Source organism: Mytilus galloprovincialis, chromosome 7 (assembly GCF_965363235.1).
Source record: "Mytilus galloprovincialis chromosome 7, xbMytGall1.hap1.1, whole genome shotgun sequence".
NCBI lineage: Eukaryota > Metazoa > Mollusca > Bivalvia > Mytilida > Mytilidae > Mytilus > Mytilus galloprovincialis.
The window spans coordinates 7408642-7433808 of NC_134844.1; the positions used below are offsets into that span (position 1 = coordinate 7408642).

The window sequence follows — 25167 nt, forward strand, 5'->3', positions numbered from 1 at the left end:
AAGCAAGGATTTCTATGTCCTCACAGAAGGAGATAACGTGACGATTGATGTAGTAGTAAAAAATTCTCCACCGGGTTCTACAATAACTTGGAGACAGGGGAGAAATAATATATATAACAGTATTCGTCAGACAATTGGAGAACAAAGTAACCCAGACCTCATTATTAGAAATGTCGAAGTGAAGGATGCAGGGAACTATACACTTTTTGTCAAAAATACATATGGAAACCATTCGAGTTTTACCGTGCTGAAAGTAATTTGTAAGTCTTTCCTTAATGTTAATTGTGATTCTCTGTTTTATCATTAGCTTGCGATTTTTTAAATCAACATTTTAAAATAAACAACATATTTCTATATCTTATAAAATTACTTCGTTTAATTTACACATTGTAGTAGTCCTTCATTCTTTTACTCGCTATATTGGAATTTGTTCATCCTATCAAAGGATTTGAAATTGACTTCTTCATGCTAAGAAAAATTAATCCGGGATCATTTACAATATATTATACTGTTTCTTGATGTGTGTTGCTTTCGTCGCTTTTTTTTTTTTTTTTTTTTTTTATCAAATTTGCAACTTTATACACCATCAGTAAATTAATTCATAGAACTTCATGTGGTCAACTCATAAATTGAGACAAATCACTGAAAGGCTTCTGGGCATTGAAATGCCCAGAAACATGTCTATTAAATTATTATGGCGTGTTTTAGCTAGTTTTGTTCCTCGAAACTGAAAAGAAGGCATGTATATTCAAACTCCTCCATTGTTCTTATTTAGAATCTATGAATGAATAAGACAGTGCATAAAATTATGATACTTTTCTATCACAGTAATACAAACAAACAACCATAGGTAAATAAATGAAATTGGTTACTTTGCTAAAAATAATTTATTCATACATGTACACAAAATGACTTTCAAGTATTAGTAAAAATAAGGAATACATAAAGGCAACAGTAGTACCGCTGTTCAAAACTCATAAATCCAGGGACAAAAAACAAAATCGGGGTAACAAACTAAAACCGAATACGTAATAAATTGAAAGTAGAAATGGGGAATGTGCCTAAGACACAACCACTCGACAAAAGAGCAGAAAACAGCCCATGGTCAACAATGGGTCATCAACACAGCTAGAATGTTCCATAATAAGTACTTCTGATTTGCGTATATAGGCAAATATTCTATTTCAATTTTATAATGTTCATGTGTTTGTTTTACTTTTCAAGAAAACATTTGAAAAAGGATTTTATAGTGGTCCTTTAAGGTTTCATTTAATTCCCACATTACCGAAATTTCAAACTTATTGACATGGTAACAGCTTTGTATCAGCATTATTTTGTTTATAATATGTGTTTCTTTCTTTTAAATGTTCTGTTTGACCAGTTGGGTCAGAATTAGTGGCTACATACTATGACTGTTTTGCTGATCACTTGCGTATCATTTACTTATAACTTGACTTTGTATATCAATTCCAGCTGCCACAATTCAAGGAAACAGAAGTAAATTAATCAAAACTGCAAATGATTCAGTTACAATAGAATGTAAAGTGTCTGGTGGAAGTAGGGTTATATGGCGACAGAATGGTGAACAACTAGAAGGAGTTAACAAACTATCACTGAAAATCAATCGCATAACTCGTTCAGATAAAGGAAATTATACATGTGAAACAAGTTTGAAAACCATTACTGCAACGAGCAGCATTCTACAGCTTGATGTCAAAGGTAAAACACTTCAGGATTAAACTATCAAATATATGTAGAATTAGATTTGTAATTGCTAGCAATAACGGATGCCAACCTCGTTTCCCCATTGCCAGGGTAACGGCAGCCATTTAGCAAATTTTAAAGTCATTAATATTGCATTTACATATGTCTATCAACATGTTTGTAAAATGTCAGTAAGTTTGGAGCATTTTGAAGTTTTGGACATTTTGGCTGTTTCCATGGTAACGGCAGCCATTTTAAAAATTCCAAAGTCAAATGGAAAGTCTGAACATGCCAATCGACATTTATGTAAAGTTTCATTAAGTTTAGGGTATTTTCCATATTTTCGCATTTTTTTTCTATTTCCATGGAAACGGTCTCCATCTTGCTCATTCCAAAGTTAGATGCACAACTTCGCATGGTGGTCAACATGATAGCACAATTCCATCAAGATTGGTCCATTCAATTCCGAGAAACAGCGTGGACAAAAAGTGTTGAAGAATATAAATAACTAGATTTGTAATTGCTAGCAATAACGGATGGCACCCTTCCCCATTGCCAGGTGAGCGGCAGCCATTTTGAAAATTCCAAAGTCAAAGACCGCATCTACAGATGTCTATTAACATTGTTGTCAAGTTTCTTTAATTTTAGAGCATTTTGAAAATTTTGAGATTTTTGCTATTTCCATGGTAACGGGTACCATTTCCAAAATTCCAAAGATAGGAGCCACTTTGGGACATGTCATGTTAAGTATCCATTAAGTTGTAGAAGGTTTGATCTAATATTTTTGCAGAAAATGCAGCTTAAATAAGATTTCCCATAGGGCCAATATTAAACTTTCTCCCTGTTTCATTGACAATGGCGGCCATTTTGGAATTTCCTAATATTGCCAAAACATCTGGGCATACCAAGGAACATTACCATAAAGTTTCATCCAGCTAGGTCTTATAATGAAAAATTTAGAATTTGCATTTTTAAATCTCCAAAGTCAAAGAGCACATCTTCACATGCCAATTGACATTTTTGTAACGTTTTAAAAAGATTGGAGCATTTTGATTTTTTTTTAATTTATCGCATTTCACCAGTTTCAATAGCAACGGCAGCTATCTTGTGAAGCCATACCCCGATAGCAAATCTGCACATGCTGGTTAACATTATGGGTTAATTCCATGACAGTTAGTTTATATAATTCCGAGATATTAGCTGAACAAAAAAAATGGAAGAAGAATAATAATATTAAGAAAAAAAGGAAACGTAAAATAACAATATGTCACCCAAACTCCGTTGAGGGTGCCATGATAACGAAATGTCACCCCATTTCCGTTGAGGGTGCCATAATTATTGTAAGATATTTCATTCTCATCTAAGGTTAAATCATATATATATATATATATATATATATATATATATATATATATATATATATATATATATATATATATATATATATATATATATATATATATATAGGACTCTAAAGTGCGATGGGGACGCTAAAGTACGATGGTCACGCTAAAGTGCGATGGTCTACGCTAAAGTACGATGCCTACACACGCTAAAGTGCGATGGCCCGCGAAAGTATAGACGTAATAAACGTACTATGGATTATGACGTTAACAGTGTTTTATACAAACAAAAAATGAACATGCCGAAAGATAAATGTAGAATATTTGATTAACAACTTTAAAGCAAACGTCCATGATTTACTACATGATAACCGTGTTTTGTCGGCTGAAGCAAATGTGGGTTTTTTCGGTGCTAGAAAAAGGACTTTTGTCCTGCAGTCGACCATCTTACTATACAGATACAAAAGTATACGCATAAGTATCCTTTATCCTGTTTCTATTTGAAGCTAACGGATACATTGAAATCATTGTTTATGTTGCAGTTTACTTTGCCGTCCCCGTTCAATTATTGTCGATTTTAATGAAAATTAAAGTCGGTAAAATAAAGGTACGTCATATTTCCATGCGTAAATCATAACTTGTCTGCTAAAAAATTAGAACGAATTTTGTATTTGTAATTTACAATGACGACTTTGAGAGGAGATGTTCACATTAGTGATAGACTGTGTGAACGGCAAGCTACACCAATTATCCAAATATGTGATACCGGCCTGATTAAAAAAAAACATATACAGGATATATAGATTTTTGTCACACCTAAATTACCATTTTAGCAATTATTACATGGTCGTTCTTCTTAATTTAAAACAATGATCACTTAAGCCTACCGGTAATTATAAAGCCTATCAAATATGTCATAAAACCTTGTACTAGCTTTCGCAAGAAGACTATTTTTTAAATCCGTGTTCTTTATACTTTAATCCCTTTAACATTACCCTTTTAGTCCATCGCACTTTAGCGTGATAAACCATCATACTTTAGCGAACAAACACCCATCGCACTTTAGCGTGATACGCCATCGTACTTTAGCGTAGACCATCGCACTTTAGCGTGACCATCGCACTTTAGAGTCCTACATATATATATATTGCATATGAGAATAAAAGACAAAAGTGAGAGCTCAACACCTAAAAAAGACGATAATCTAGATCAAACCACACAGAAAAATCTCAAGTATGCCGAACAATATCGATAATACATTCATGTAATGGTAATTGTTGTAGACATACAAGGTGTACGAAACAAAGCGAAATGTTGTTTGGTATTTTGGAATAGTGTATCGTACATAAGGAATGGTGTGTTGTTTTAAATTTATTGTAGGATTTTGAAAAAAGTATATCGAAAATTTCAATAACTCTTAACACGTTACACCCTTGTCAATATTGAATTCTTCAAATCATGTATGAGCCATTTGAAAAAAAGGACGGGATTGGTGTAATTGTTTATAGGGTAATGGTTTAAGTGGGACATTAACTATAGCTGTTTTATTTGCACTCATTCCACATTTCGAAATTGTATATAAAAAGGATCAACGTATTTGTAATTTTTAAAGGGACAAATGTATGAGATGTTGTACTTATTTTGCCTATCTCACCAACAAATGTTTATCATGGATATTGCATGATGGTCCATTGTGTTAATGTGGTGTTGAGATTTCCAGCAGTAGTCAGGTTCATATAATTAAACCTTTTAATTGTGTGTGTATTTATATTGTACCACTTCTGTCCTTGTGTAAATACAATGAATACGCTGATAACATGTTTTCTTAAAGTTTACTAAAAAAATATCTGACATGGAAATAATCAGCTTTAACATTTCAGACATAGCATTAGTTTTTACGACCAGGGAAAAGGTTGAGGTTAATCAAGGAGGTAAAACAGTACTTCCTTGTTCTCATGACTCCTATCCAACACCGACAAATGTTTATTGGACAAGGAATGGTGTCAACATTTCTGCCTATAGGACAACGAAATATAATGGAAGTACCATTGCATTTCCTTCATTAGTTATCTATGATACTGGAAAGAGTGATTCCGGGACTTATATCTGTTCAGTGTCCAATAACTTAGGTACTGGATACAGTAAACCACTACAACTTCTCATAAGAGGTATGCAAATCTAACTTAAGAGGTATGCAAATCCAACATGTTAAAATGGTATTGTAAGCATCATTTTAGTCTAGTTACCTTAATTCAAACCTATTTGTTTCAATCAATGTGCACTAAAACAGGTTGTAAAGCAGAAAAGCAGTAAGGTCAAGTGTATTATGTTATACTTTGATATACCAGACACTGGATTTGTCTATCGTCTACATTAGACTTAAAAGTGCCGCTCACGTCAATGTTAAGAATAGCTTGAAGTGAAAGTCAATATTTAAGTTGAAAGGCATTCAAAACAGATAATTTTATAAATAGTTATACCAAACCTAATATAAAAACTTACCTTTAAGGCAGACAACTCTGAGTATAATGTGTGATTCAAATTTTTAAAGACTTGCATGTATTTAATCCATTTTTTCAGATATTTTTAAACCGGTTAAAACTCTAATGATGTGATTTATTAGGTTTTGATGTACTTAACGACGAATTATAAAATGTTTAGACTTATAAATCGGAGGCCAAGAGTTAACATTTTCTTTTGAGACATAGAAGAGATAGAACGTGAGAGGCAAACACGGGTAGCCAACATAGCATTATGTCATTTTTGTCATTCAAAGTTTGCAGGACAACAAAAGTTAAGATAAGGACTAGAAAAAAAACAACAGTCACCAAAAATTTATAAATCTCTATATTGAAAATACTCTTGATTGTTATATGCCATATGTCCATAACATTTTGACTAAATTCACAAGGCTAATAACTATGAAAGACCCATTGTTTTATCTGACTGATATTGTTACGGCCAGAAATCGCCTTTAAATTGTAGCCAACAAAAGACACAAATCAATAGTAAAATTTAACAATATTTAATATACAAAAGTTTACAAAAGGTATTACACAAATATTACTGTTAACTTAACTGTCAAAATATGAGTCCAATCTGTTATCTTTATCTGTATCCGGAAATCTTTCGGAATCCAATTTGAATATTACGTTCACTACTAATGTCACAATCCAGTATGATGTTGTTTGTAGAATAAAAGTGTCAATCCAAATGCTGTGAATACTAATGTCTATCAATGTCTATGTCCAAGTTTAATTATAAGAGTTTAACTTTAGTGTCTGTATATATAGTGTTGTCATGGAAAATTCTAGAACACTCTATAATGGAACATTGTGGAAAATCCTGGAAAGTTACAACGGAAGTTTCTGGAATAACGTAGAAGTTTAAATTACGCATCTTTTATAAGGATCATTCTAGAAAGTTCCAATCATTCATAAACTGCACAGTTATAAGATTATTTGGTAAACAACTATCAGGCCATACAACACAAATTAGGCCAACATAAATAAACATAATAATTACAATATCATAACACCTCCCCCCTTAAAAGAAGTTTTAGTGTAACAAAAACTTATCATGAACAATATGAACAAAAATACATAATATATACAAAGTGATTTTATAAGCTCTAGATAAAGCATCAGCTATTACATTATCTTTACCCTGAATATGTTTTACAATTACATCATATTCCTGTAACAATAAACTCCACCTAGTCAACCTCTGATTCTTGTTTCTCATTTTATGCATGAAGGTGAGAGGATTATGATCAGTATAAACAAGAATAGGATATACGGTGGGATTCAAATATACATCAAAATGTTGAAGTGCTGACAACATTGCAAAACACTCTTTTTCAATAGTTGAATAATTTTTCTGATGTTTATCTAATTTCTTAGAAAAATATGATATAGGTTTTTCAACATTATCATCTGTCTCTTGATATAAAACAGCTCCTATTCCTACATCGCTTGCATCAACGGCAAGTTTAAATTGTTTTTCAAAGTCTGGAGTAATCAGAACTGGACTATTAATTAAAAGTGATTTGCTATTTTCAAAAGCTTTTTGACAATTTTCACTCCAGATAAATTTAGAATCTTTCCGTAAAAGATGAGTCAATGGTTGAACAACAGTAGCAAAATTTGAACAAAATTTTCTGTAAAATCCAGTCATGCCTAAATATCTCATAAGTTGCTTTCTATTTGTAGGAGGTGGAAATTTGGAAATAGCTCCCACTTTAGCCATAATAGGTTTTACTTGACCTTGGCCAACTGTATGCCCTAAATAATCAACAGTGGCCCGACAAAATTCACTTTTACCAAGATTAACAGTCAAATTTGATTTTGACAATCTATCAAAAGTATCATACAAATGTTTTAAATGCTGTTCCCAGCTATCACTACATACAATAAGATCATCAATATAAGCATAACAACAGTCTAAATCTTTTATAACATTATTGATCATTCTTTGAAATGTAGCTGGTGCACTTTTCATGCAAAACGGCATTACAGTATATTGAAATAAGCCATCTGGTGTAACAAAAGCTGATATTTCACGAGCTCTCTGTGTCAATGGAACTTGCCAATAACCTTTCAATAAATCAAATTTGCTCACAAATTTTGCTTGACCAATATTGTCAATACAATCGTCTATCCTTTGAATCGGATAGGAATCAGATTTTGAGACTGAATTTACTTTTCTGAAATCAGTCACGAAACGAAAAGTTTTATCTGGTTTTGGCACAAGGAGACAAGGAGAGCTCCATTCACTGTTACTCGGCTCAATAATATCATTGTCAAGCATATATTTAATTTCTTTTCTCATAACTTCAAGTTTGAGTGGATTGAGCCTGTAAGGATGTTGCTTAATTGGACAAGCATCTCCGACATCAACATCATGACAAACAGCAGTGGTTTTGTTTGGCACATCTGGAAAAAGATTTTTAAAAGAAAATACCAAAGTTTTTATTTCTTCTCTACGATCAAAAGACAGATGTGCAAGTTTTGAATCTAAATTTGACAAAATTTCTGAATTTTTCAATCTAACTGTCTCTTCCATAGTTTTACAACTAAAAATTGGTTCAATTACATCTGGTTTGTCATGATTGTTCTCAAATTTAACCATGCCTAAAGTGGCAACTGGTTTACTATCACATAGAACATTAGTACGCTCAAAATATGGTTTTAACATATTAATATGACACACTCTGTTTTGTTTACGCCGACCTGGAGTTTTTACAATATAATTCAAATCATTGATTTTACTCTCTATTGTATAAGGACCACAATATTTAGCCTGTAAAGGATGTACAGGGACTGGCAAAAATACAAGAACCCTATCACCAGGCTCAAAAACTGTGTCCCTGGCATCTTTATCATACCATATTTTCATCTTGCTCTGTACATTTTTTAAGTTTTTCTGAGCAATTTGACAAGCAGTATACAATTTTTCTTTAAATCTAGATACATAGTCTAAAAGATTCAAGTCAGTATGTTCAGTAAGCCACTTTTCCTTAATCAATTTTAACGGTCCCCTTACAGTATGACCAAATACCAACTCAAAGGGACTAAATCCAAGGGATTCTTGAACAGCCTCTCGAACCGCAAAAAGTAGAAAGTGAACTCCATCATCCCAGTCTCTGTCAAATTGAAGACAAAAAGTTCTAATCATGTTCTTCAATGTTTGATGAAAACGTTCTAAGGCACCTTGAGATTCTGGATGATAAGCACTTGATCTGTACTGAGCAATCCCTAACAAAAGGTATTACACAAATATTACTGTTAACTTAACTGTCAAAATATGAGTCCAATCTGTTATCTTTATCTGTATCCGGAAATCTTTCGGAATCCAATTTGAATATTACGTTCACTACTAATGTCACAATCCAGTATGATGTTGTTTGTAGAATAAAAGTGTCAATCCAAATGCTGTGAATACTAATGTCTATCAATGTCTATGTCCAAGTTTAATTATAAGAGTTTAACTTTAGTGTCTGTATATATAGTGTTGTCATGGAAAATTCTAGAACACTCTATAATGGAACATTGTGGAAAATCCTGGAAAGTTACAACGGAAGTTTCTGGAATAACGTAGAAGTTTAAATTACGCATCTTTTATAAGGATCATTCTAGAAAGTTCCAATCATTCATAAACTGCACAGTTATAAGATTATTTGGTAAACAACTATCAGGCCATACAACACAAATTAGGCCAACATAAATAAACATAATAATTACAATATCATAACACCTCCCCCCTTAAAAGAAGTTTTAGTGTAACAAAAACCTATCATGAACAATATGAACAAAAATACATAATATATACAAAGTGATTTTATAAGCTCTAGATAAAGCATCAGCTATTACATTATCTTTACCCTGAATATGTTTTACAATTACATCATATTCCTGTAACAATAAACTCCACCTAGTCAACCTCTGATTCTTGTTTCTCATTTTATGCATGAAGGTGAGAGGATTATGATCAGTATAAACAAGAATAGGATATACAGTGGGATTCAAATATACATCAAAATGTTGAAGTGCTGACAACATTGCAAAACACTCTTTTTCAATAGTTGAATAATTTTTCTGATGTTTATCTAATTTCTTAGAAAAATATGATATAGGTTTTTCAACATTATCATCTGTCTCTTGATATAAAACAGCTCCTATTCCTACATCGCTTGCATCAACGGCAAGTTTAAATTGTTTTTCAAAGTCTGGAGTAATCAGAACTGGACTATTAATTAAAAGTGATTTGCTATTTTCAAAAGCTTTTTGACAATTTTCACTCCAGATAAATTTAGAATCTTTCCGTAAAAGATGAGTCAATGGTTGAACAACAGTAGCAAAATTTGAACAAAATTTTCTGTAAAATCCAGTCATGCCTAAATATCTCATAAGTTGCTTTCTATTTGTAGGAGATGGAAATTTGGAAATAGCTCCCACTTTAGCCATAATAGGTTTTACTTGACCTTGGCCAACTGTATGCCCTAAATAATCAACAGTGGCCTGACAAAATTCACTTTTACCAAGATTAACAGTCAAATTTGATTTTGACAATCTATCAAAAGTATCATACAAATGTTTTAAATGCTGTTCCCAGCTATCACTACATACAATAAGATCATCAATATAAGCATAACAACAGTCTAAATCTTTTATAACATTATTGATCATTCTTTGAAATGTAGCTGGTGCACTTTTCATGCAAAACGGCATTACAGTATATTGAAATAAGCCATCTGGTGTAACAAAAGCTGATATTTCACGAGCTCTCTGTGTCAATGGAACTTGCCAATAACCTTTCAATAAATCAAATTTGCTCACAAATTTTGCTTGACCAATATTGTCAATACAATCGTCTATCCTTTGAATCGGATAGGAATCAGATTTTGAGACTGAATTTACTTTTCTGAAATCAGTCACGAAACGAAAAGTTTTATCTGGTTTTGGCACAAGGAGACAAGGAGAGCTCCATTCACTGTTACTCGGCTCAATAATATCATTGTCAAGCATATATTTAATTTCTTTTCTCATAACTTCAAGTTTGAGTGGATTGAGCCTGTAAGGATGTTGCTTAATTGGACAAGCATCTCCGACATCAACATCATGACAAACGGCAGTGGTTTTGTTTGGCACATCTGGAAAAAGATTTTTAAAAGAAAATACCAAAGTTTTTATTTCTTCTCTACGATCAAAAGACAGATGTGCAAGTTTTGAATCTAAATTTGACAAAATTTCTGAATTTTTCAATCTAACTGTCTCTTCCATAGTTTTACAACTAAAAATTGGTTCAATTACATCTGGTTTGTCATGATTGTTCTCAAATTTAACCATGCCTAAAGTGGCAACTGGTTTACTATCACATAGAACATTAGTACGCTCAAAATATGGTTTTAACATATTAATATGACACACTCTGTTTTGTTTACGCCGACCTGGAGTTTTTACAATATAATTCAAATCATTGATTTTACTCTCTATTGTATAAGGACCACAATATTTAGCCTGTAAAGGATGTACAGGGACTGGCAAAAATACAAGTACCCTATCACCAGGCTCAAAAACTGTGTCCCTGGCATCTTTATCATACCATATTTTCATCTTGCTCTGTACATTTTTTAAGTTTTTCTGAGCAATTTGACAAGCAGTATACAATTTTTCTTTAAATCTAGATACATAGTCTAAAAGATTCAAGTCAGTATGTTCAGTAAGCCACTTTTCCTTAATCAATTTTAACGGTCCCCTTACAGTATGACCAAATACCAACTCAAAGGGACTAAATCCAAGGGATTCTTGAACAGCCTCTCGAACCGCAAAAAGTAGAAAGTGAACTCCATCATCCCAGTCTCTGTCAAATTGAAGACAAAAAGTTCTAATCATGTTCTTCAATGTTTGATGAAAACGTTCTAAGGCACCTTGAGATTCTGGATGATAAGCACTTGATCTGTACTGAGCAATCCCTAACAAAAGGTATTACACAAATATTACTGTTAACTTAACTGTCAAAATATGAGTCCAATCTGTTATCTTTATCTGTATCCGGAAATCTTTCGGAATCCAATTTGAATATTACGTTCACTACTAATGTCACAATCCAGTATGATGTTGTTTGTAGAATAAAAGTGTCAATCCAAATGCTGTGAATACTAATGTCTATCAATGTCTATGTCCAAGCTTAATTATAAGAGTTTAACTTTAGTGTCTGTATATATAGTGTTGTCATGGAAAATTCTAGAACACTCTATAATGGAACATTGTGGAAAATCCTGGAAAGTTACAACGGAAGTTTCTGGAATAACGTAGAAGTTTAAATTACGCATATTTTATAAGGATCATTCTAGAAAGTTCCAATCATTCATAAACTGCACAGTTATAAGATTATTTGGTAAACAACTATCAGGCCATACAACACAAATTAGGCCAACATAAATAAACATAATAATTACAATATCATAACAATATATGCATGGAAAATTCAGGCTTTACACTTCTCCCTATCTACCACCACGTATACACTTGTGTCCATCGAGATCGCCTTCTTGTATTACTAGTGAAGGTGATCTTGCAACATTTTCTGGCTTACCTAGTTTCAGGGTAATTTTTCTAAAACAAAGTGTACATAGATCCAAACACACGGAATTAATTGTATTTCAATCTTCTTTTGCAAGACCAAAATTGGGACCTTTGTATTTTTATTTCAACAAGATGCCAATTTTGTGTTTATAGTCAGACTATAAAAAAGTAAAAACACAAAAATACTGAACTCCGAGGAAAATTCAAAAAGGAAAATCAAAAATCAAAAGGCAAAATCAAAAGTCCAAACACATCAAACGAATGGATAACAACTGTCATATTCCTGACTTGGTACAGGCATTTTCTAATGTAGAAAATGGTGGATTGAACCTGGTTTTATAGCTAGCTAAACCTCTCACTTGTATGACAGTCGCATCAAATTCCATTACATTGTCAACGATGCATGAACAAAACAAACATACTCAAAGAGTAAAAATGTCAAAAATAGGGGTACAACAGTCAATATTGTGTTATCATCTTAATATCACTACATAAACAACAAATGTAACAAAGTAGCACAAAAAGGCATACATCAAATTTAACATTCTCATTTTGCTTTTCTTATACGGCTGAATTTATCTATGTAAAGTCTACCCATAAATGAAAGAAGGTTTTCATTACTGGTGTAAAATTGCGCGTTTGAAATTCGCATAGGTAGACATAAAAATAATTTTGTTGTATGACGGCATACATAAATGCAGACTCACGTAAAGTAGATATAACAAAAAACAGACGTACAGTAAAAATAATAAATAAAATAATGGTGTGGTTCAAAGTATGACGGGATACATAAGTACAGTTTCACGTCAAATATGGCTGAATTTATCTATGTAAAGTCTACCCATAAATGATAGAAGGTTTTCATTACTGGTGTAAAATTGCGCGTTTGAAATTCGCACAGGTAGACATAAAAATAATTTTGTCGTATGACGGCATACATAAATGCAGACTCACGTAAAGTAGATATAACAAAAACCAGATTTAACAGTAAAAGTAATAATAATAAATAAAATAATGGTGTGGTTCAAAGTATGACGGGATACATAAGTACAGTTTCACGTCAAATGTATATCATAAAAAAACAGACTAAAATGTAAATCACACTTTAATATAGTTCCAGCTAAACAGACTTCACAAGCAGGGGCAGTTGTTGGAATCCTTGTAGCTATCGTGTTTGTTGTTGTTGTCGTTGTTGCCGTAATCATTTGGAGGCGGAGGTTTGTATTGTGTAATGTTAAACAAGTATTATTGAATTTTCTGTGCACTAAAACGTGTTGCTTACCTGTCGACGAAATTCTTTTACAAGATAAGCTAGAAAGTCTTCGTAGAGAACAAAACGAATAATCGTCATCCGGTTCATTTGAAACCATTTAAGTCTGAGGACATTAAGGACCATATTTTACAGTACAAATTTGAATCCGGTAGAATTCAAAATTATACTTGTACGAATTGGAACTCCAATATGTACTAAGAAATTAGAATGCTGGATAATTCAAATAAAACTCCATCACAAATAAAAAAAATGAAATTTCGATAACCTAGATTTATTGTAAAGGACCAGCAGGGGTGGGTTGTACTAGATAAATAATTATAAAGAAATGCATTATTATGAATTTTTTTACTTACAAATATAAACAGTTTTAGGTATCAGAAGAAGAAAAAACACTTTGTATCTTGTTAAAAAAAAGGCGTACATGTAACCATCAAAATTGTGACGCATAAACCAGTTAATGAAGACAATATATTAAAAAACAAAAGGTTTAATATCTTGGTTTATTTTATAGAAAACAAAAACCAGGAACAACAAAAAGAGGTACAGCTAAAGTTTCAATGCACCGAGGTAAAACGTTTATAGTAGTTTGATCGAAGAATTGAAATAAAACAACAAATTAAATGAACAAAAACACTTTTTTATTGGGAAAACTGGTTGAGCATTTACATGTATATTAAAAGGTACAGAATTATTTTTTCTAATTTTACTTACTAGGTACTTCAAGTCGTTTTGAACACAAGATAACGAATAAAACCGTTGTAAAATGCTTTTGAAATATTGTGAGAAGTAAAAAAAAAACACAAAAACACAATAACATAGGAATGGTTAAAAACGTAAATGGCAAGACGAATTATTCAAGAAACTGCACACAAGTGAAATGCTTAATTCCGAAGACAATTGGACTTAAGGCATAGGAGGCACTTTTTGCATGTGCTAGAACTAGTTTTCAACATGCAACTTTCTTTGAAAAAGAATGCATTATATCTTTCTACACAACAAATCTTCAAATATTTTGTCCTCGCGCATTATGAAGAGACGTTATCCGTTGAAATGCGTATATGTTACCCTTCCCTGAGCACCTGCGATCACCACCAGTTTTGGAGGGGTTCGTGTTGCTTAGCCTTTAGTTTTCTACGTTGTGTCTTCTGTACTATTATTTGTCTGTTTGACTTTGTGTGGCCATGGCGTTGTCAGTTTATTTTCAATCTATGAATTTTGACTGTCCCTCTCTTTTGCAATTTATTTTGTATATAATGTTATAAGTGACGTTATGAAAATATATCCACAATGATATTTTTATCAAAAAGGCAACCCATAATGGTTACTGAAACTCTTCCTGTGTTATTAAATTGGTGTCTTGTATGACAATGAATTGCACTTAATTGGTCATAAGAATATGAGCATTCATAATCTAAATTTGATTTGAATTGTGTATCTAAAACATCTAATAAAATAAGATAATGATGTATGATTTCAATGAGACAACTAGACACAAGGGATCACAATGTTAATTAAAGCAACTATCGTGGGATATTTTACAATGAACAAAAGCCAAGCTGTTCAGTTAGTTGAAAGAAAGGTTCCGACATGACAAAATGTAGAATTTACTGCCGGTGCCAATAAATATCAATGTCAGAAATATAAAGATGATGAAACTATTTCTTGGGTATAATCAGAAATTACAGTGCTTTAGTTTTTTTCTCACAGAGTCCATTTGTTTTATGCAATAATTGTTCGGATTTTCTACAATTTAACATTCTAGAAGAACGAGGTGACAGTGCAATTGGACTGCACTTTAATAGTAGGCCGATGTCTTCTGTAGCAGCCGATGATAGTCATTTATCTACTAGACCCATAGTAGCAGCTGATGCTGAATACCATAATGTATCAGATGTAACTAGTACATGTATTAGGGTGGAGGACCTAAAAACGTATATGCAGAAAAGACAAAGACATGAAGAACTTAAAAAAGAATATAAGGTATTACATAATGGTTAATTAATGTTCTCCTGTATATGCTTATGAAATAATAAATAAAAGTTTTGGATCAAATAAACTTAGTTTAACATCGTTAATATTGATAGCACCATTTTGTGTTATTCACACAGGACAAATGGTTTAGATTTGAATCTTATCACATTGAAATGGTATTGAATCAGTTTGATTACTCTCTGTCCTATTAGTATTGTTCACCTGATGAATACAATCTTGAATTTGTATTTGGACTACACTTATAAGGTGTATATAGATTATACCACTGCATCATGTGTGATACGATCTTTATCAACTCGACCCATTTAAATTTTCAAATATGTTTCTCTGATGATTTCTAGACAATATGCAGACAATCATTATACTTCGAATAATATTCGAATGATCTGCAATAAGGTTTGGTCCTTTTGATTGACGCCATCATGCATGGTCGTCTTTTAAATGACGTCACAATTGAAATTTTAGAAAAAAGGGAAAAACATAGACGTCGTTTTTGATTTTTAATCAATGGCAAACTAAGATCAAACGATTCACACGTTATTAAATAAACAAAATCAACATGTCTGGAAAAGTATAAATCGCGTTAGAGAAATTAGTTCAACATTCTTTATTTATTGTTACAATCTCATTCCAATTTTATATTTTATAAGAGCATACCGAACATAGCGGAACATCCTACTACTCATGCACAGACAAAGGATAATATGCCGAAAAACAGATTTAAAACCACATTTCCATGTAAGTGAAAACAAATTAAACACAACTTTAACAACTGCATGTCAACGTACGGCATTCAACAATTGTAAAACCCATTCTGAAAGTATCAATTGAAGGCCCTATAATGACAAAATGTAACACAATTCTAAAGACAAAACTAAATGCCTGGTTTATGCACAAGACAATGAACGAAAAACAAATATAATATCTTAAAACTGACGTCAATCTAAGACTTAGAGGGTCCCGACTTGGAACATTCACAAACAGAATGTGGCAGCGTGTCCAGTTCTCCCTCTAACTGGTGATAGATGTGTAACGTCACAATATATGAAAACACTGTGAAAGGCAGTAAAAAAGAGCTGAACTCATCAGAACGATATATAGTGGAAAATCAAGTTACAAAAGGACATATTGGACGTGTCAATGTATTCACATGTATATATATACCCACAGCAAAAAAGACAATAAGTACAGATCTGAAAGTACTTACAACTAATAAATCATTGTCATTTTACAATGCGAAATTATTCCCAAAATTGCAAGTGTTCCGATTACTGCAGTCCCTTGTTTTGAAAGGATAAAACCGTTTGCAATTAATTTTTCAACTATTGATTTATAATTGTTAATTGTATGCTTCTACAGTATTCATTGCCTATTGTTCTTGTTTCAAAGTTGCTTTGGGTTAATTTGTTATCGTTACATGAAATATATTGTATCTTATCTTTATTTCACATAAAATTGTCTCTGTTAAACGATTTTAACAGCAAAAAGAATATATGTATATTTGTTTCAGAAACGTGTGTTTGTTCCATTTTCCGAATTTGCAGACATTTGACCGTAAATCAAGGCCGTTGCAAAATACCTCAGAATTTATGAAAAACATGTTTTTAAAATATGCTCCCACCTAAAGGTGTTAGATATCTTTTTACTGATAGTACTGGTTTATGTGATGATATCAACCCCACTTATACTTTAACAAATAAAGAGTAAATATAACTCTAGTACTTAGAGTGAAATGTACATTTTGTTTGATTTATAATTGATACAATAGTTGCCACTTTTATATGTTGTAGATGACCATACAAGAGTGATACTGAAATCCGATGGAGGATCTGATTATATTAACGCAAACTATATTGACGTAAGTAGGATATGACGTAATCTAAATAGTAAAATGTGCTTTTTTATGAATCTGATTGTCGTTTGATGATGTGGTTCATAAGAATGTCTCGTTTTTCGTTTTTTTATATAGATTCGATTGTCGGTTTTCACGTTTAAATGGTTTGAACTAGTCATTTTTATGCTCTTTGTAGATTGTTGTTCGGTGTGAGCCAATAATCCGTGTTGAAGACCGTACTTTTATAATTTGTGACTTGGAAGGAGAGTTTTCTCATTGGCACTCATTACCACATCTTCTAATATCTTTATAAAAAAAACTTGTTTTAATTTTTCAAGACAGAATAGTCGCGTATATTGTTATGATTCGTATATTCAATTGAAATTGAAAATGTTTGTTTTGTTCTATTAACCTCTGTTTAATTATTTCTTACATTTCAAAGTTAGCATATACATTTTAGATACTTTAATTAGATGTATATGTCTTCTCTATAGGGGTTTGAAAAAGAAAGATGCTATATTGCGAGTCAAGGTAAATATTTAGTATTATTATACTTCATGTCAAAATGCCAGATTTTGATTGGTTAATACGAGGGTGTCAATTTACTCTATTACCCTTCATGGAGACGCTTGATCAAGTGTGCGCTTTATTAAATACGACTCTATCCTATGACAAATACTCTATCACCCTTCACAGAAACGCTTGATCAAGTGTGCGCTTTATTCAATACGACACTAGCCTATGGCAAATACTCTATTACCCTTCACGGAGACGTTTGATCAAGTGTGCGCTTTATTAAATACGGATGGTTATGTACAAGATTTCACAGTTTATTACTTTGAATTTTAAAAAATCGACAGTAATAACAGAACATTCAGTATAATAAATTAAATAACACATAGCTGAGAGGGTGATAGAGCAGATTGGAACCCCTCGAAAAGGCATTGTCAACCTTGGCTTCGCCGCGGTTGAAAATGTTTTCTCGAGGTACCAATCTGCTCTATCACCCGCCTCAGCTATATGTTATTTATATATTGTACAACGTTGATGACAGTGCTTATCACATAAATAAAGCTTTACAATTCAACTTATAGTTTATTCAGACATACATACAAATCGAATAAAGATAAGATTGAATAAAATAACAAACTAGAAAATAAACACATTTCGCATAATTATTTGTAAAACAATCAAAACGTAAATAACATCAAATGAGTATCATATTCGTGATTAGTGTGTTAACATTTTTTTTTTTTTATCAAATTTCGAATCATTTAGACTTAAAATGGGAATTGTTGAAGGTTTCAAGGAGATTACTGAGAATTCTTTGTTCGAAAAAAAAGAGTTCGTTGCTTCCAAAATTTTCGTTCAATCTAAGTTAGTGGAAAGACAATCTATCAATAACCTTAAAGTTCTGATAGTTTGCAGTGTACATTATGTTTTTATTAAAAATCATAGCTCAATAATAGTAAAAACATGTCTCGTTTGCAGGTCCAGTCAAAAACACAGTTGCAGATCATTGGAAAATGATATGGCAGGAAAATATTCATCAAATTGTCATGGTAACAAATTTAGTGGAAGGTATAAAGGTGCGTAGTTTGTAGTTTTATGACAGAATATGTTGTTAAACTAAGAAGAAATGATCAAACAGGGCTTCCATATATATGCTAGTTTTACCCAATAATAAATTAATCTCATTGGCTAAGATCATAGGAAATCATCTTTGAAAAAAACTCATTTTCTCCTCGGAAAAAATCACGAAAGGTTAAACTACGATTTGGAACAGCGTCGGGGTATCGACATTTAAATTTGGCAATGTAACGTCAACGACGTAGGTTTGTGACGTCACGTAGATTCCCATATTTTTCTTCTTGCTTTCGGTGTTTATTGTCTATCCTCCTTCTTTACGGTAAACTTCATTGAATAGTATAACTGATGAAAAATAGCATCTGTAAAAGCAGAGAATAAGATTAAAAATAAGAATATTATAACTTTAAATTTCAAACAATAGGATTGTTACTAAATAAACAAACCAATGCAAAACAAAAACAAAACAAACAAACATAGACAGACATTAAACAATACAAACATGTATCATTGAATAGTAAAACCAGATGATTTATTAAGTAAATAAAAATAGGGAGCAGTTTTTAAAGTTTCTTAAGCAAATGGATAAAGTTTAAACTCATTTAATGTAACAATTGTTGACTTTTAATTTCAGTTAATACTGTGTTATTAACCCCACAATGGTGATATTAACCGATGTTTAATGTCATATCACAAACTCATTAAAAGTCAATAATTTTATTATATATGTATGCATGAGTAGCTCCTTTTCTGTTTAGATATACCTTATACAACCATATGTTTCCCTTTTCCTCGTGATAGACTAAATGTGAACAATACTGGCCTTGTGGTGGTAAACAAATGGTCCATGGAAATCTGATCATCCGTCTTAATGCTGAAAAGGAAAGAACAGCATATGTCACAAGAGAAATATCAATTGAAGACAAAAAGGTATTTCATTGAATGTTATTGGCATGAAGGCATGGTTGTTTATTTTCTGTCAACCTTGCAAAAAGATAAATATGCAAGATACTTGAAATATAGGATTGAAGACAAGGATATGATAAGCTGAAGGTCACAAGGAAACAGACCAGTAACAACTGTTGCCGGAATTTTTTCTACACTAGTATCTAAATGAAGGTGCGAGGCAAAAGACGATTAATAAAATGTGTCCATTTATCAACAATGATCAACTAAAACGTGTACCTGTATTAACTAAAACGTGTCCGTATAAAGCCTGATAAGAGAGAAAACGTTCAATCATACCGTCTTGTTTCTATTGAAAATTAACAAATGTTATTGTCCATTAATAGAATAAACATGCATTGATATTGATATTAATTATTGGCGTGAAATTCCTACTGAAATAGCAACCGTGTAACAGTCCAAGAGATGAAGTGACTGGTCATGATTGTGTTGGTTTAAAACAATAGTACATGTATATTTATATCTAAATAACAGACAGCAAATACACTTTCCCTTGACTCATTCACATGTTATAATACAAAAAGTCCTTGTGTCAAAGTTCTAACAGGGCAATTTTTGAATACATGAATACGATATGATCAAGAATATGAGATCATTTTAAAGGGGCACTAGCTGTCAAATTCATGTTCACCAATTTTATTCAAATTCTCATATTTTATTTATAAAAACATGAACAATGTTAAGCATTTATCCAAACTATTAACAGTCTAAAATAAACAATTAACAGAGCACGGGCATGAAACAAAGTAGCTATGTTTCGTGTGTAATTTAGTCAAGACTCTGTCTAATTATTTATCGAGTTGACCTCTCAAATCATCCAATGACCATATAAGCGATGTTAACATAAATAAAGATATAAATAGATTAGGCAAACTCGTGCTGTTGGATTTTTCTTGGTCTATTTAATTTCATCTTATTTATGAAAAATAAATGATTATCATCGTTTTTACCAGTAAAAGAATGATAGTTTGTGGATCGCATCAGCCATTCAAATGATTTACCTTTGTTTCACTTTTAATGTTGACATTCTAGATCTGTTCCTTTAAAGAACTTGACACATACAATTCACCTGTTATTCATCTCAAGCTAAGGTGTTAAAGTTCACATAAATACGGATTCAATGAGGTCGAATTATCCACTTGCAAGCGAATGATTCATAATTAATGTTGTTTTTTTTTATAAAACTGGAACCATACTGGCTGCTAAAAACGGATTATTATTTTACAATTTGCTTTTCAGTAATTATTGAGCAAAACAAATAATATATTTAATGTTTTATTTATCTCGTAGCTAGTGCCCCTTTAATATGAAGTCGCTGACAAGAGAATTGAAAGAATTTCTAAAAAATTCTAAAGGTGGAATTAAATCTCCTAGACTAACAAAAATAACATGGATAGCGAGAATAAAAACATTGTAACGGTTTTGACGGCCGATCAAACTCAAAATGAATGTTATAAATTCTAACAACGGTTACTGTATAACATATAAAGCCGATGCTGTAAAGTGGAAATGTATTTATTATAACACAAAAACACATATTGGTATAGCCTTTTGTTATTTGTTAGAGTGGCAAAACACGTAATGTGACGCAGTACCATTTCACAGCTTGGCCAGATCATGGAACTCCAGATCCATTGTATCTTGTACTGTTTCATAGACATGTGATATCTGATCCTAAAGCTGGACATTCAGGACCTCTGTTGGTTCATTGCAGGTAAAATTTTATTTCGAAAAATGTTAAATCATGCAAATGCACATTGATTTTTTCTTTATACATAATTGCGTTTTTGATTTATGCATTTGACAAAGGGCCTTTCAGTTTTAAATATTCATCAGAATTCGTTATTATTTATGTTATTTGTTTTTTAATCTAAGGCATATCAACCTTAACAGACACGCAAAAACGGTCATCCTTGCATTTTAAGCATACACAATAATTTAATAGGTAAAAGCATTTACTCGCTCAATTCATATTGTAAAAAAATCAAAATATCCATGTATATTTGCAGCTAATGAGTCCTTATTTTTGACCAATTTAAATTGGCATTGCTCTTGTAAATAATTTTATCTTTATTTTTTATATTAAACAAGAATGTGTCCTCAGTACACGAATGCCCCACTCGCACTATCATTTTCTATGTTCAGTGGACCGTGAAATTGGGGTAAAATCTCTAATTTGGCATTAAAATTAGAACGATCATATCATAGGGAACATGTGTACCAAGTTTGAAGTCGATTGGACTTCAACTTCATCAAAAACTACCTCGACCAAAAACTTTAACCTGAAGCGAGACAGACGGACGAACGGACGAACGAACGGACGGACGAACGGACGCACAGACCAGAAAACATAATGCCCCTCTACTATCGTAGGTGGGGCATAAAAAGTGTAGTATTTAATCCTTTACTAAATATTTGGTATGTTTGATGCTTTTTCAGTGCTGGTATTGGGAGAACAGGAACCTACATTGCCCTTGACGCTCTGTTGGAGGAAGGACGTACTACAGGATTTCTTGACATTTTCAAATTTTTGAAGAAAATGAGATACAGTCGAATGAATATGATCCAAACCTCTGTAAGAAATAATATATTTCAAACTATGTAGTTCGTTTATAATATTGTTTCGCAATGTTATATGCACCATAGTCTGTATAGAAGAGGTGAAAGTTGTCAAACTTCTTAGTCGAAAATAAACTGACAACGCCATGACTCAAAAATGAAAACGACAAACAGACACACAACAGTTCACAAAACACAAATAAAGACCGATCAACACGAACCCATTACAAACTGGTTGTGATTTCCGGCACTCTGGAAGGATAAGAAGGTAACAGGTAACCACGGTCATGTCAATAAATTAAAATACATTGACAAATGAAACAAGGTAATTAGACATTACGCAGTACCTGTATAGAATTTTATTGTATGGTACAAACATACAAGTATCTGTCCTTAAAATCATACTTTTTCATTATTTAAGTAAACTAAAGGCTCTGTCCTTATCTGGTAATAGTTCTATTATATTATCTGGTAGCTACGATTTGATTGTTTGAATCGTTTTGTTTATAGATTGTATGTTATATATTTTTAAAATATGTTTTTTTTTATTTCAAATCGGGTGATTTTCCGGTTTTCGGATTATAGCTCAAAAATGCTTTGAACAGTTTCATGAAACTCGGATGAATGATTTATATCTATTGACGAAACCTTCTTTTCGAATTTTATGAATTTTAGATTTCCATTTCTTAGTTTTCATATAAAGGGGGATTTTCCAGTTTTCGGATAATAACACTAAAATGCTTTGAGCAGTTTCATGAATTTTTTTTTGACTGGTTTACACCTATCAAACAACCCCCTTTAGTTTGTTTCATGCTGCGACTCCTTGTTCTCCTTGATGAAGGTCATATTCTTGTTTATTATTACCTGAATCAACTTCATGTGAACTTAGGAGGGTAGTTATCGCATTAGCAATCATACCACCTCTCTTTATTTTTTAATTGAAATTGACATATTCGATCTAATATTCATTTCTAAATATAACTTTCAGGATCTCAAAAGAAAGCATATTTAGTAAATAATTTGCAGGTTTGCTCTCAATAAAGAAGGACATATGTTAAAATACTACCACATATATGTAAGAAGAAGTTTTTTTGTCCTTAAAGAGTAATGTCTCATCTACATCTTAATAGATTGTATGTCAACATACATATCCTTTTTTTATTTTTAATTCAACTTACCTAAAATGTAACCTGATCGTTCATTCTTTGAAATTAGAATCTAATTACATATTGTTTTCTCTATATGTTTTGTTATAACAGAATCAGTACGTGTGTTTGCACTATGCCCTTCTTGAGGCTTTCACTATGAAAGATACAAAGATTCGTAAAGACGAGTTCAGTGAAGTATGGCAGAGTATACGGACTGATCAAAAAGCACTTAATCATCAAAGGCTTAACAAAGAATATAAGGTACACAATCAGCAATTTTGAAAATTTACAGTTTATATGACATGTATCTGGATGCATAATCAGGTTTGTAATTAAAAAGACATATTGCGTATACAACAATGAAACAACACCTGAAGGATGAAAATGCAATGAACCTAATAGGTAATAGACGGTCAAAACAAAGACTGTTAAACTTACCAAATCAAAACTTCTGACTTGTTTCGTTGTTAAGGTTATGTTAGGTATTGTAGGTGTTTTATTACCTTTTAAAATCAAGGTCCCCAATCAGATTTTGTTGTATAGAATGAAGCTAATATTTATTTATGTATTTGTCCTACACGTCAAGAAACGTGTTGTTGACCTTTTGTTCTGGAAATGCATATTCTCTGTATTCTTTCAATAAGTAATCACAGACATTCATAATGACAAACCTGAAGAGGTTAACGTTAAACCTTCACAATAGTTATCAAAGGTACCAGAGTTCTAATTTAGTACGCCAGACGCGCGTTTCGTCTACATAAGACTCATCAGTGACGCTCATATCAAAATATTTATAAAGCCAAACAAGTACAAAGTTGAAGAGCATTGAGGATCCCAAATTCCAAAAAGTGGTGCCAAATACGGCTTAGGTAATCTATGCCTGGGATAAAAAAATCCTTAGTTTTTTTTCGGAAAATTCAAATAAACGACACTGAAATGATAGATACATTATGTTACTGATCTACAAACATTACTTAATATATATTTAAGAATTTTTGTAAATTCATTGGGGTGTAAACGCGTCGACCAAAGTACATTTTGTGTGAAGAGCTGTAGGGTTTCGTTTTAAAAATGTACGCATGGTCAACGCTTCTACAACCCTAATAAATTACTAAAAAAAAAGCATGCAATACATATATTTACATTTTTCCGCTATGATTTTGAAAATACGATTGCTATCAAGTTTTTCTTATATTTACCTGCGCACTTGATGGAGGAAACGTGTGTCATCATGTATGTACCAAGTCATGCAATTCATTTTGATATAAACAATTACGCGAGATTGCTGTTAGCCAAAATAACGTATAATAATGAAACATACGTCAAATGTAGGTATTAAGAAATCTAATATGTATATAACAACAACAGTAAATTCTGCATCAAAAATGGATGACACTTCAAAAAATCGTGTTTTATACAGTTATTCGAATAATTTAATCATGTTTATGAGATTGTTATTTTCAATTTCATGAACATCTATTTAAATCAATTATATGTTTGAATTAAACGCTATTCAGGAACTCGAACAACATGTAGGAGAAACAAAGGGTCTGTCACCCTCAGTAAGTAAGACTATCTCCTCCTATGATTTTGTTATCTCACATCATCTTTTATAAGAAATCATTTGATTGTAATTAAAGTGCACTGTCTATTATGACGAAGAGTATTGGTTTAC

The 25167-nt window shown here is 32.0% G+C and overlaps 1 protein-coding gene across 1 annotated transcript in view; it reads left to right on the forward strand.

The window, feature by feature from the left end:
• Nucleotides 1-1494: 1494 nt before the first annotated feature.
• LOC143082230 (receptor-type tyrosine-protein phosphatase gamma-like) overlaps nucleotides 1495-25167 on the forward strand; it is a 33055-nt gene continuing 9382 nt past the window's right edge. Inside the window, exons 1-13 of the mRNA XM_076257814.1 lie at nucleotides 1495-1719; nucleotides 4928-5215; nucleotides 13248-13350; nucleotides 13918-13973; nucleotides 15169-15386; nucleotides 16049-16136; nucleotides 17189-17256; nucleotides 17727-17763; nucleotides 18724-18821; nucleotides 19621-19749; nucleotides 21351-21499; nucleotides 22225-22360; nucleotides 23604-23753. Of these exons, the coding sequence (XP_076113929.1) occupies nucleotides 13964-13973; nucleotides 15169-15386; nucleotides 16049-16136; nucleotides 17189-17256; nucleotides 17727-17763; nucleotides 18724-18821; nucleotides 19621-19749; nucleotides 21351-21499; nucleotides 22225-22360; nucleotides 23604-23753 (1083 nt within the window). The 5' untranslated portion in view covers nucleotides 1495-1719; nucleotides 4928-5215; nucleotides 13248-13350; nucleotides 13918-13963. The remainder of the gene's footprint in view (nucleotides 1720-4927; nucleotides 5216-13247; nucleotides 13351-13917; nucleotides 13974-15168; nucleotides 15387-16048; nucleotides 16137-17188; nucleotides 17257-17726; nucleotides 17764-18723; nucleotides 18822-19620; nucleotides 19750-21350; nucleotides 21500-22224; nucleotides 22361-23603; nucleotides 23754-25167) is intronic.